At 33.6% G+C, this 14,874-nt stretch overlaps 1 protein-coding gene across 1 annotated transcript in view; it reads right to left on the bottom strand.

The window, feature by feature from the left end:
* Window positions 1–14,874, bottom strand: part of fng (Fringe glycosyltransferase) — a 172,597-nt gene that overhangs the window by 52,225 nt on the left and 105,498 nt on the right. The window contains exon 3 of the mRNA XM_088241899.1: window positions 12,041–12,188. Coding sequence (XP_088098025.1) covers window positions 12,041–12,188 — 148 coding nt within the window. The remainder of the gene's footprint in view (window positions 1–12,040; window positions 12,189–14,874) is intronic.

Raw genomic sequence — 14,874 nt, 5'->3', positions numbered from 1 at the left:
TAAACGTTTCTCAGATACATATGACAGTGGATAAATCACGTCTTATCAAATTCAATCACTACCATTGTTGGATCTCGAACATTCTCGAAGCCAGCTCGAAAGAAGCTCATACCACACACCTCTATGGCTAAATAACACCTTTAATGATTGTACACCTGAGTTTAACAAAGAGACAGGAAGTACAATAGACTCATCAGTAAATATTGTTAAAGGTGTGTACACGAAACATAATATCAGCTTTTGAAGAACGCAAGTAGTAAGCAATGAATTGAAAACATTCGGACAAGATGAACCCCATATCATTTTTTAGGATTTCAACCGTAATAAACAGTTAATTTCTCATTGTTTAAAAAAAAAAATCCCTAACCACACCCGGCGGTGAATAGGATACTGTATTAATACTTAAACTGCAATAAATCTAGAACATTTGTGTTACATAGAAACTCTTGGACGATTTTTAAATTATTTTAATTACTTGTTCGTGTAAATCAAATGTTTGTTAATCCTATATTTCTTTGCAATGTTTTACTACTAAAAAAAATTCGATTCCGTGTCAGTACGAAAGTGACGCAATAAATGTTGTGTTTACATTGCTGTGTGAAGAACGCAACGCAGACAAACATATAGTGACCGACAGCCAGTTGAGTCGATTTTAGTCTGATACAATGGCATGTTTACTTTGTTTTTAAAAAATATTTAAATGACCAATTTTGCTTTGGGTTGTCTCGTTCCGACTTACGAAGAATCTAAGTGACTTATTTAATTTAATTCCATTTTATAATTTAAATTATCGATAATCTTAGTGACTTATTTACGTTTATGTCATTTCGTGAATAAATCAAAACATGTGTTTGGTGACCTGATCTGACCTAATAAAAGTTGCCATTACCTTATTTATCAAAGAGGTTTTGTTTGATTTTTTTTCAATCTAATAATGACTCAATAAATTAATGTTTTTTTCATACCTATCATAATTTATTTTCATTACACTTTTTGATAGATTCATAGCTGAAAGTCTTCGTTATAATTTTTAACCTAAATTTGGTACCCACTTCAAAAAATACGTAACAATCGACAAAAGAATAAGAAGATGTCACAATTTAAATTCTGCTTTTGCAATTTCCCAAAAAGTAGTTTTTTTTGGTTGAGTCGTTTTCGTCTTAAAGGTGCAATATGTTGGTTTACTGTAGATATCGATATCCATGTTTTTATTGTTAAAGACAAGTCAAGAAAGTTCAATATTTTATCTTTTTCTATTTCTATAGAAAATATTTGTAACCCTCAAAACAGTATAAAAATTGAATAAAAAATATTTTAAAAATGAGACTGAAAATTCAAGTCAAGTATAACGACAAGTATTGGCAAATCTCGTACTTTTTGGTTTCAATCTAGTGCCTGTTTTGCATTTTCCTTTATTTAAGACAAACTCTGAAAAAAAATATGAATTTACAAGATGAGAAATTTTCAAGAACTGCTTAAAAAGAAGGTACGAGTGTATAGTATAAAGCAAAGGCGCCGCACAGTGTTTTGACCCATACAAGCTACAAGATAAAAAGTCACTTTTGAATTCTTAAACGATGACGTCATGGGGGCATTACCAGATAGTTAGTGTGACGATTGTAAGCCTAATTGGGGTGATTAATGCTTGGGGTGATTCATACCAGAATATGAAAGTCGGATAATTGGTTTTTGAAAGCCTAATTACATTTATTTGCATTTTGGCGTCCGACGTGTAAAGGTTGTTTATCAAGTTTAAAGTTTTTTATTTCGATTTAAAAAAAAATGGAAGCTATTTAGGAAGGTATGTTGTATAGTTTTTTTTCTATTATTTTAATGTATTTCATTTAGGTATTTAAAAAAACAATAATTTAACTTATGTATTTTTCAGTAGTTAAAAAATATCAATTCTAACTTCTCGAGAATTTATCTCGGAGAGTATATCAAAGTAGCAAAAAATATTATTTTATTTTTCAATAGACCAATTTATTGTTAATTTATTACAGTTTCGATATTTTACCGCACGAAGTTGCATCTATCTTATTTTGTTATTTTACAGGTACCAGATACGAGATTTCCAGGCAAGAATTGTACGTGATGTGGAAGAGTTTGACGAAGAAAGAAAGGCTTCAAGGAATGTTAAATAATATTGTTAGTAAATTTGAAGTCGGTGAACTTGGTGCAAGTGGTGAAAAACTGTTAAAAAATCAAATTAAGCTTATTTGTTTAAATATAAGCAGAAAATGGACCAAATCTGGCTGTAAATTAGATAGATTTGTTAAAAAAAAAATTGAGTGGCTCGACGGTAGTGAAAATATTTTGATATGTGAAAACTTTCGACAAAGTCCTTCAGTAGACATGAATGAACCATCTACGTCTACTGGAAGGCCCGCAAAGGATTTTGGGGTATGCAGTGATCAGTGCAAAAGGACAAAAGTGCGTAATTTAGTGAGTACGAAGACATCTGAAGAACTTTCGTTGCCACGCAGGTATTTATTCGAGCATCAGAAAAACGCACAGTTGCCGATCTCCTAAAGAAAATTTTGAAAGCTACTCCCAATGAAGTAGCAAAAATACGTAGGGAACATCAACAAGTAAACAAACAGCGGGCATTGACAATTGAGGAAGCGCTAAGTTCATACGTTGACTGTAAATTATCTTCGCATTCCTACAAAGTTATGCGTAAAAATGCCATAAAAACCGGCCCAACATATATCCGGCATTTTATAGTTTAAGAAAAGCAAAAGAAGCATGTTGCCTGAGCGAGGAATTTGTCCAAAATAACGGAAACTAGTGCAGAAATCCAGCTACAAGCGATTTTAAATCATACGGTGGAACGATTGCTAAATGTAGAATCAGAAGTCTTAAAAGAAAGAGTTCCTTCAGGTTCTGTACTGACTCTTATATGCAAGTGCGGTGGAGATGGAAGCTCGGGACATAGTAATTATAAACAGAAATTTCACACAGAGCATGCAATAGAATTAATTTTTATTTATTTGTCATTCGTTCCAATACAACTAAGGCTAATGATGACCCTAATATAGTAATTTGGCAAAATTTAAGCCCTTCAACCTCTTATTGTCGTCCTATTAAATTTATTTTCGCCAAAGAAACTGATATTTTTACTAAGTCTGAAATCAAAAAACTTCAAGATGCAATTGAAAAACTTGAAAATTTTAATGTTAATATTGGAGGTGTAGTATTGTCCATAAAATTTAAAATGCTTTTAACAATGGTAGATGGTAAAATTTGCAACGTTTTGGCTAAAAATAAGTCAACCATGTCCTGTTATATTTGTGGCGCCAAACCCAGTGAAATGAACTCTATTAGTATCAATAGAGCTTCTTGACAAGAATTTTATTCCTTTGGCTCATCTACATTACATGCTCTTTTTATATTTCTCAAAATAAATCTATTTGAAAATCACTTATAACAAATGTTTTATTTAAAGACCTTTAAGTTTTATCATCATCATACCATATCCGCTCCCTATGTGGAGCATATGGATTCCATAATCTGCCTCCGGCCAAGCGATCGACCTCCCGTACATCCTCCCAAGTTAAGTCCACGTACCGCAACTCTGACGCAAACTGCCCACAAATTGTCAACAGTGGACGACCAGGGCTGGTATTCCAAACAAAATTATAGCGCGGTATAGCGCGTTTATACGTACTAAATATGCATTATAGCGCGCTATAATTTCGTTTGGAATACCAGCCCAGGACGCCGAGAACCTGATACCTTGTAACATAGGCAAGCATGGTTAAGTCTCTCGGAAGGCATACGTAGTACATGGCCTTGCCAGCCAAAACGCCTTGGATGACAGTAGATACCAAGGGTTACTGTGTCCGTTGCCTCACTTCTGTGTTCCTTACAATGTCAAACTTTTAAGTTTATTTAAACCCTTTGAGTTTTCATGTTTAACATAATAAAATCAGCTGTAAAATGGTTATTCTGACAAAACAAGTGAAGGCAGATTAGTTCTCTCGGGTGAAATCTTTATTTTATGCCTAAGTATCTAATTTAATTTTCAATGATTTATTTTATAGGTTGACCGATTTATCAGTCAATAGAATTAAAGTAATAATTTCAATTATTTATGACCCTTAAATACATTATTGGATGCAGATATCAATTTCCAGAAAATTTATTTCGTTTATTAAATAACAAAATGTGACATATTTTTTATAAAACGAATTATTATTACATATTTAATAAAAAAACCTCTTTTTAGGATTAAATGAATCGCATACGTGAGTTAAAAGTACATTCAGAATTTTTAGTTTCTAGCTTGTATGAAACGAAACACTGTGCGCCGTGAGAACGGTACGGCAGTCGTATAAATGCGCGAACAAATTAAATTAAGTGCCTTTACAGCGAAAATAAATATTGTTTTAGTAGAATGGACTTTCACCTTTTTGGGAAGTAATACTGCCTACTTTTATTAAGTAATAAAATTAATCTATAAAGCAATAAACAGTATTTGAAAAATAAAAAATTGAATAAATTCATCTTCATCATCCTTTCATCATTCCCTTTCCGCACCTAATGGTGCATTGGGCAATGCATTGGTACACCAATCGCAGCGTATCTTGATCATTTTAATTACATGAAAGTAAGATGATCAGTCTTACGCTTCAGGTACCAGTCCAGGGACTAAAAAATATTCTAATGTTAAAACATCCGTTTAAATGAATATTTCATATCAACCATGTCGGGAATCGAACCCGAGACTTCTTGCATGGCAGGCTAACGCGCTGCCATAACACTACGAGGCCGTATTATTATATAGACTCATCAGTAAATATTATATTATATTTTTAACTTTTTTGCATGACTATTTTGTGTTAAAATTCACAATTGCTGAGCTGTTATTGTAAATTGATTTTATCAGGTAAATAAGGTGTGCTAGGGGTCCCATTGAAGACAACCCGTAATTTGCTCCAATTCACAGAGTCAAAAGCTTTTTGATAATCAATGAAACAGAGAAACACAGGTTTGTTGACGAATGCCTATAGAAGAGCCCAAGACCATCCCAGGTGGAGGGAAACTGTCCACAGACGAGCCATGCCTGGAGTCAGGCGTAATACCAATCCTTAGACATGAGGAGCGGATTGAAGAGAGATGACTATTTGAGGGTATCAGAAGCAAACTTAGTTAATGATATCAAAATAAACTACACATAAAAACTTACCTACCTAAATAATAGCGTAATTCAAAACCGTCTTCAAATCTTGCAAAAACATATTCCAATTATACTTTTTGAAACCGCAAACTAAGCATTCTGAAGCATGATTGAACGTAGTTATGCAAAAAGCAGCCAGTCCACAATTTCGAAAAAATGAGATATTAGTGTTTTCGGGTGCAGTAAGGTCAATTCTATGTCGACAATGTTTGAGTATGCCCAAATGCTTGCAGACTGGCTGGGTTTCCTCCCTTGGGAGTTATTCATATTTAAATTTATTTCAACAGAGAGGGCTAGTAGGTGATTTGGTTCAGTCGGACGAATCTCACCCACGTGATAAAGGTTTCAGCTCTTTCACTTCACATGAGTCAACAGATGGAAGAGTTGAGGAAATGTGGAAGTTCAAACATGATCAGAATGGTGAATGTTGTTACACAGTGTGTAAAGTGGCCACTTAAAACAACCGATGACAGGTCATAAGCCCTGTAAATGCCTAGACTTCCATATTCCCTTCTCAAAAATGTTTTCCCTCTCTGTTGAAATAAATTTCAATTCTATGTTCTGCTAAAAACAGCCAGACTGCTTTAATACAATAAAACTGTAATTACGAGTATCATCTTCTGAAAAAAGTGTCAATCATAAAAACGGCATTTCCGAATTTGCCAAAAACACCCACATCACTTTAAAAATGTAACGGTTCTTAAAAAAACATTGAAACTGGTCTAATACATACTGAGATTATTGTTTGTAATGTAAAAAAAACTAATGTATTAATTGTTTATTATTTGTCAAAATCAAAAACATTCCAACTGTCGTGTAGATTTGATTATTCCCTCGTTTCATAAAGGTGCTTTTATCTTAGTTTCACTTTTCCATGGCTGGCTGCTTTCTGCATACGTTCAATAAGATTTTTTTTTATTTTTTTTTTTGCAAATATCTCAGTAACTCCTTCAATGGAATTTCTGAGTTTGCTTTTAATACCCTCATAATATGTCGGCGAGTCTCAATATGAGTTTGTTAGTAGGTGGGGGTATATGGTAAGTAGAGTTTTTATGTATATATTTTACGGGTTAAAACATCATCCAACCCGTATTTGTATCTGGTTGTGCATTGGACACCGCTTCAGTACACCGACCGCAGTGTATCTTGATCATGTTAAAATATTTCAAGTCAACTCAGTAATATTTCCTGTAGTGTAATCTTCTGAAGACATCATGTGGTTTTGTCCCTTTCCTCTTCTCTATGATTACCAAACGGAGCTTCTCGCTACTATACGTGGCCCTGTTATAGGTCCTGTCGGATATACAGATTTGGTAGCTTCCAAAAATAAATTCAAGGCTTTTAAAAATCATTTCGGCGAATTAATCATGTCCAATCAATTTAATTTTTCTCAATCCAATGAAGTACATATTATGTACTTCTGGATTACTTTATATCAGAACAAATATGCTAAGACTACCAGATTTCAGAGAGCTCCCTCGGGCAGCTTTTCTCGTTTGACAAAGAGCAAATTTACTTATGTCCTCAGATGCGGTGTGCGGTATGTGGTGGGCAAGCTGTAGTGTAATCAATAAAATAACAGTTTCTATTACATTAAACAATAAAACAAAGCACAAAAATTGTTAAAAACTATATTTTAATATGAACAAAAACTCTAAACATGTTTAAATAGCCGAAAAATACATGAACGGTGGTTTTTAAATCGGCCCGGTAAGAATTTTTGGCAAAAAAAAATTTTCGTTATAATACAATAAAAACATTGAGATAGCAGAAAAGTCCATTTTAATTAATTTGCACAACGAGCTTTTTAATTATTTGCAAGATTTTAAAAGGTTTCAAAGTCGTACACTGTGTGGGTACATTATAGCTTGCAAAATAAATGGAGCAATTTAAAACTCTTGGAGAGGTTTCGCAAATTAAAAATACATTTACCTTGGTAATTAAAAATAACCTTTATTGGCTTCTAAGAAATAATCCCAAGTAAAAATACTAAATATACCGTTTCGGTAATATTTGATTACGTCGGCCTCGTGGTGTAGTTGTCAGCGCGTTTGCCTAACATGCAAGAGGTCTCGGGTTCGATTCCTGACATGGTTGATTTGAAATATTTTTTTATAAGGGTGTTTTCATTCTAGAGTATTTCATAGTCCCTGGACTGGCACCCGATGCGTAAGACTGATTATCTTACCTTCATGTGACAAAAATGATCAAGATACGCTGCGATTGGTGTACCAATGCAGTGCCCTATGCACCATTAAGTGCTGAAAGGGAATGATGATGATGATGATTGATTACTTTAAAAAAGATATATATTTAGCAATTAAGTGAAGTTATATTAATACGAAAATAATTTAATAATTAATGGTTTTTGCATTAGTTTTTAGATTGTGATATTAATTACGTGAGTAAATGCATTTTTTTTGTTCAACGCGCATTTTTATTTTGTTTTTTTTTCAATATAAATAAAGTGATATTTGAGATATGAATACTTACGGTAGATTTTCAGAAAAAACACCCCTACGCTAAATGAAACTGCATCCGCCTCTCCAGGAAATTCCTACGATAGATATAGTCGGATTTGCATAAAAACTTCATACTTGGTTGACATTTAAAAATTGGTTTATATCTGAGAACCTTCGTCTTTATAATAACATACAAAATGATACGTCAACCCTTTAACCACTCTCATACACGCGTTTGTCTAATATTAATGTAAAAAAATAAAATTGAGCGGGAATTTAGCGTGCCCATTATAAAACGAAATAATACAGACCAAAATGAATACAAAGTCATTTTAACAATAGGCATCAGCCCTCCTCTCATAACGACACGTGGGCATCAATCATCTTCCAGGAATTAGCTAACAGCCTGTTAGCCACGCGTGCGATAGTAACTATCCAAAATCTACGAAAGCTGCCCTTCGAATATTATTATTTTGTTTTATTATATGTAGTGTTAAAACGGTGCTTTATCTGTTAAGTTTTTTTATTGTTTACTTTTTAGCATGCACACTTGACAAATTTACTACTATGCTCGATGTTTTTTTTTTGTAAATTTATTAATAATTTTAAGTCGCTAGAATTTCACTCGTCCATGCGCATTGTAGCTGTAAGACAATCGGTAATCTAGCTTCAATAGATAAATGTTATCAAATACCTAAATTTTGTAAATGGAGTCTAGAATCCCACCCGTCCATGCACTCAGTAGCTGCAAGACTTGTTGTAATCTAACTCCTATTTTTGTAAATTTGTTTATTTAAATATTACTTAAACTAAACTTCATTGTCAAATAAATAAAAATGTAAATGGGGGCTAGATTTTTTACTATCCATGCGCTCTGTAGCTGCAAGAAGGGCCGTAATCTAGATCCTATATTTCATAATTGTAATATACCATAATTGGAGACGAGGAGCTAGAATCCCAATCGTTCGTGTGCTCTGTAGCTGCAAGGCGTGATGGGATATTTATTTATTGTACAGCGCCCTGGAGGTGATTTTCACAAAAGTGATGTTATGTAAATTATCCAAATAAAATAATAATAATAATAATAATAAACTCATTTTGCCAAAGCTTTTACTGGGCCACAGTAGGCAACGAGGAAAAAATAATATTCTAGCTTTGTAACAGATTGCTACCGTCAAAACAATACACATGTTTGTATGAACCAACAAATTCTCGGCAAAATAAAATATGTAAGACCGATGATTTCTTTTTATTTTCTGCTACAGGGCTGCAACCATTAGTAAAGTTCCATTATTCATACACCGGTAATCTTACAGTTCCATCTGCACTGTTTACCCTTCTGGTCATCATACAATCGGATGAACAGGTCGTGACTACGCTCCCGACTATCAAGATGATGACGTACCCAGCCAAGAACAAGCCAGATATTGTTATACAACAGGAATTCATATTAAATGCTCCCCGTATGAAATGCTAATCGATCCGATTTTGCGCTGTTACAATTTAAATGAGTTCAGGAGAAAGACGATTAAGGTAATCAAACAAAAATAAATGAAAATTAGTATCTTATGTAAAAAAATCACGATGCTCTTTGATAAAGCAGAATGATTCAGTATCCGAATCAATTTAAATTGTATTTATTTATCCATATAAATTATGAGTGCCTATTAAAATTTTAACAAATAAATCGTAAGGATTATAAAAATGACCGTTTTTTCTGAAACGATCAGACAAATTACACTTCAAAAAAGTAAATGGAAGATATTACACTATATTTATGTTAGGTATTGAAGTTTTTTTGTTGAATTGGAAAACTATGTTGTTATTTCACGATCAATACTTTTTTAATCCTTATCTTGGCAGAACGCAAAAAAATATTTTTACACATCTTTGATGGATGGAAAAGCTTCAGAATCTTACACAATTTTTTTTATTATTTTAATCAAAGTTCAGAATCTTAAACAGTCGTGATAACTCATGAATGAAGAATACGGTGAATCGTGATAATTTTAGAATTAAAAATACGGTTAAGCAGGTTTAACTGAATGCTGTTTTACTCACGATTTAGTTCATCAGACAAAATGAAATTACGTATATTCTATTGGATAAATTACTAAGAAAAGTTCATTTAAAACTCTAGGAACATATATATAACAAGCCAGGGGGACCAATTTACAGTCGTGTACTACAGTACAAAACACCCAGACTTTGGTAAAATCATTTTATTTTTCTGATCTCACCGGGAGTCAAGGTGTGTTAGCAGTTACACTACGGGGACCGCCTACTATAATAATAGGTTGAATGAATTTATTAAGCACAGTAAAAAAATTATAAATAATATAAAATATTGTTTTTTAACCTTAATCATAGATACTAAGAAAAATAAAATGCACATTCAGTGTTAACGAAATTAATTTTTGTAATATGATCATGAGAAATAATGACAATATCCAACATAAGCCCTCCATATAATTTGGTAAACTCACAGTGAAATCGCAATGAAAGCAGTACACTTAAAATTAATTAAAATCAAGGTGTATTAAGTTAAAATTTTCAAAGGTAAGTTTATTAACACTATAAAATGTATTTTTTAATTCGAGTGAAACTAATGGGAAAACTCTTTCTTTTAAACGGTTTAAGGGTAGGTGGATGGATTGATTTATTTGTTTAAAACATACATGTACTTATCACGTAATCTCAATATTTTAGTAGGTACTACTGGTATTATGTTAAACATAAAAACTTGTAACTCGTAAAAAAATCCGTCAGACGAATTCAATAAATTGTTATCGAATCTTATTTCTCGTATAATAATATTTTTGTTTACAGCTTGCGTTCTTTATTCCACCCAGCTTCCCCCAAATTGCGGGCAACGAGGTTGCAGGCATGGCGGGAAATCAAAATAAAAATGAAAACAAAAGAACGGCAGCAGAGTTCGTGATTTGAATTCGGTGATATAGAGAAATCGTGGTGCTCCATATATGACGATGTAGGAACCTGTCTGATTTTATCTCATTGCGTACAGATATCAAACAACATGTATGTTAGGTTGCGTCGTATGGACAGAATGCTAAGTAATTGTTTTTTACTGTGAATAAACTTAGGTCAAGTAATAAATTAAGCGTGCTGTTTTCTAATGCACTTGCGCTTAATTGAAAAAAAATTTTTCGTCGATGAATAGTTCCATAAATATCACAAAAAAACCACACAAATGAGAAGAAGATTGTCAGGGCTTCAGAGGCTGTGACAAGGCTGGATAAAGTAAGGCATTTAGTTTCGGGGAGGCTCCAGTTGCAGAAAGGATGCGGGAATGCAGACATATGGTAAGGCTCTAAGCGATACATGAAGAAAATACGGTGTGTACGGCGCTACACTTCACGACGGCCGAAGAGGTAGACGTCGACTCGCTACCACATGGTGGAGTGCTGTAAAAGGGGAGGTAAAGGGTGCCCAGTTGAACGAGACGATGGCCAAGAGTAGGGAACAGTAGAGGTAGGACAAGAAGATCCAAACCCAAATGAAATGGGATTAGGCACAGAAAGAATAAGAAGAAGAAGAGTTCTTTAAAAATCGCTTTGAAAGAAAGATATTTTTGTATCCCACGTCATCATACGCCGTTTTTCACAAATGCATACATTGTTCAGGTCGCTAAACTGTGAAACGATTGACCGCGAAATACGAATTATGCACCATGTATTTTCAAGAAACGTATGAAATGAGCTTTCATAAGAGCTTTGACTATTTTTTGTCACTGAATTGGTACTGCAACTGCAGCGAATTCGATCATTTTTTGCATGGAAGGTAAGATGACTGATCAATCTTACGCTTCAAATGGCAGTCCAGGAACAAAAAAATATTACCGTGTTGAAACGAAGCAATATACGAGTATATATAATTTACAGGGTGTTCTTTAAACCCTGTCACATCCGAAACCACGATGATCAGTATGGACATGAAGACATATTGGCATATTTAAAAAATATTTAAAACAAAGATGTTTTTAAAATAAGAAATTTAAAAAAAAACAAATGGTTGCTTACTTCTGCAGGGGAGATGTGAGGGAAGCTCGGTTGTCCGTGCATCAGACTCCCCCCTACTCTCCTTGTTTCTTGTCTGCAGAAGTAAGCAACCATTTGGTTTTTTAAAGTTTTTTTTTTTTTTCTTTCCGAAAAAATATTTTAATGTGCCAATATGTCTTCTTGCTCATACTGATCATCGTGGTTTCAGATGTGACAGGGTTTAATGACCATCCTGTATATATGTACACATAGGTATATATATACCAAATGTTTAAATTTCCTCAGGGTTTTTTAACTCAATTTGACCAACTTAAAATATTGAGTATTAAAAACCATTTTTTTCCCAATAAATCTCTGAAAAAGAATAAAATAAATACCTTGGTGTTGTCTCTGTTGTGTATCTGAAGAGGAGCTTGGATGGAAGGCTTTCCAAGGTACCAGTCCCTCTTGGGGTTATAGTCATGGAGCAGTCTGACTAGCCGAGGAACGTTCACGTAATTGTCATCGTCGAAGTGACAGAACCACCTAAAACAATAAATAAATGCGTTAGCTATATCAAATTCAAAGGTGTTAAATTGGAACAACATATCACGCCAGGAACCCTCGAGCAATGGTCCGATATTATTAAGGAACAATACCATCGAATACAAAGAGTATTTGCTTCCTCTACATAATTTCACTGCTGTGAAATATGTCGGTCTCCAAAGTAATTATGTTCAGCTGCCTGACTGTTCTTCCTATCGGCATGACCAGAGGCAGATTGGTTCAGGAAGTTGATAATGACAGTCACCACCAGTCTCGAAAATGTCGCGAAAGCGATGAAACCGGTCACTGGATATTCCAAATTTGTGGATTAAAGTATCACTCGTCTTTTATTTATATAATAAAAAGATAAAGATATTTGTATATACAGGTTTATGGTTAATAATTAACTATATTTAGAAACATAAATTCAAATCATTCATCATAATTGTCATAACTGGCCCTGATGGTGCATAGGGCAAGGCATTGGCACAACAAAAACAACGCATCTCTATCATCTGTTGCAGCCACTACACTAGGCGGACTAATCGCCACTAGGTTGCCTTTTTAAAGATTTTATCTAAGAGTAGCCATTACATCAAAAACATTTTTCCAGAATTCTATACATTTTTTATTTTTATTTTATTTATAAATCGTATAACACAAAGTAAAATAAATAATATGAATTACATTCCCAGGAGTTAAAATAACTCAATTCGGGACTTGGATAATATCAACATTTCTATTTCACAAACAACAGTATCCTTCATTGCCCCCGGTAATGGGAAATAAATAATACAATACAAATCAAGTGACGGTGTATGGTGGGTTTTGCATGTTGGTTTGCATGTTGGTTTAATTGGTGTCCTGACGAAGAGACGGGTACGCCTCGAAACCGGTAGACATAGAAATGTCGGTAAGTGGTTATTTACAAATATTTAATAACATTTAGTAATACAAATCAACCTGGCTTTATTATTTTATTATTTACCCGCTCTTGTGAATTTGTATGAAAGTACCCGTCTGAAATGAACCTATTAGAGATTTACCTTACGAAACGAACTGTACTTGAGGTCATGAAACCAAGGTAACTCCAAGTTTAATTAAACTCTTTATGCTCCTAATAAAGTATCCAAGATATCCTATGTTCTTGATTGGACAAGGGTATAAGGGCAGGTGCATCCTGTTATTCAGAGACCTCCAAGTGAGCTTCGCTCCGTGCGACAAAATGGGCCTTGCGCTAAAGAGCGTAAGCGTGAAATTTAAATACAGTCAGAAATCCATTTAAGATCTTCGGTTTTGATCCGAGCCGTCCGGTACAAAGGGAGGATTCTGACAACAAACACCTCGGAATTACAAGTCAAGAGGTTGATTCTCTACCGCGGGTGATTAATGAAGTGAACGGGTTGATAGTAATGTGCTATACAGATATTATATCTGTGTACACTACTGATCAAATGTTTAAACGCAGCTATAAATTATTTATTTAAAATTATTCCAAGCTTAAAAACGACGAGTGACGCAGACGGTCCGGTCAAATAAAACCGAAAATGCGAGTGATTATTTTTTTTTAGAATAGTGAATATTACACAGTCTGTAAAATGGCCACTAGAACCAGCCAATAACAGGTCACAAGCCCTGTATACATATATACAGGTTTACGCCCTGTAATTGTCTAGACTTCCTAATTTACAAACTATCACGCAGTTTCCATGTCCATCTTTAAGGGATTGTTGCATTTGGTCATGCTATTGGTCTTCCTATATTTATGCATCCATCAACATTCGCTTCGTAGATCTTTTTATCCGCTCTCGAAATGCGATCTCTCAGGCAAACGTCTGGTAAAACTATGTGCTATAGATGCACAAATGTCGAGATCCGTACATTGTGTAAGGCAGAGACAAGCATTTTAGACAGAATCAAGAGAGGAGCTCTGAGTTGGTTTGGACATGTAGAGCAAATAAACTTCCTTATTCCCATCTCAAAAATATTTTCACTCTGTTGCAAAAAAAATAATATATGATTAGTTTTTAACTGGCAGAATACACTTTTTCTTTAATAAATAATAAAACCTTTACATCAAAATTGATCAAAGTCATATTTATTTCTTCAGGTAACACATTTTAGAGTATTAAACACTTTTACAATTTATTTTGAGATTCTGTTTTTCTCCTCATTAATCTTATATTTTTTTATCTGTACATTCTTATTTACATTTTTATCAAAATCGTAAACTAACTTCATCAAGAAATATTTACAAAAAACATAATAACTACGAATAATTATTGTAACTAACATAACATTTTCATTAGGATTTATTATATTTTGTGTAATTTTATTTCATTAAACGAGAATATTCATAAATGACGTTGGCAATGATTTCCAAATTTTATGATTTGCTGACGAATTAAAAAAATTCAATGAAATACAAACTACTTTGGACGTAAAGCTTGAAAGAGCGTCGACGTCCAGGGATCTCGGGGTGCTGTCTGGCGCTATCATCCTAAAGTTATCATTTAACAATCATAAAATTTAATTATGAAGTAATTTCCTTAAAATGCTTGGATTTGTTTTTAAGAATGCCAAGATTTTTTTCAAATATTCAACTTCTGAAAACATCGTATAATTGCTTGGTAAGAACGCTTTAGTACTTTCGACCGACAGTGTATGTAGTTTTTAACATGAGGCA

Source organism: Micrasema longulum, unplaced genomic scaffold (genome assembly GCF_059751315.1).
Source record: "Micrasema longulum isolate JH-2025_06_02 unplaced genomic scaffold, ASM5975131v1 h1tg000133l, whole genome shotgun sequence".
Classification (NCBI taxonomy): domain Eukaryota; kingdom Metazoa; phylum Arthropoda; class Insecta; order Trichoptera; family Brachycentridae; genus Micrasema; species Micrasema longulum.
Note: the sequence above shows the minus strand (reverse complement) of the source record. Positions and strands in the feature narration are given on the sequence as shown.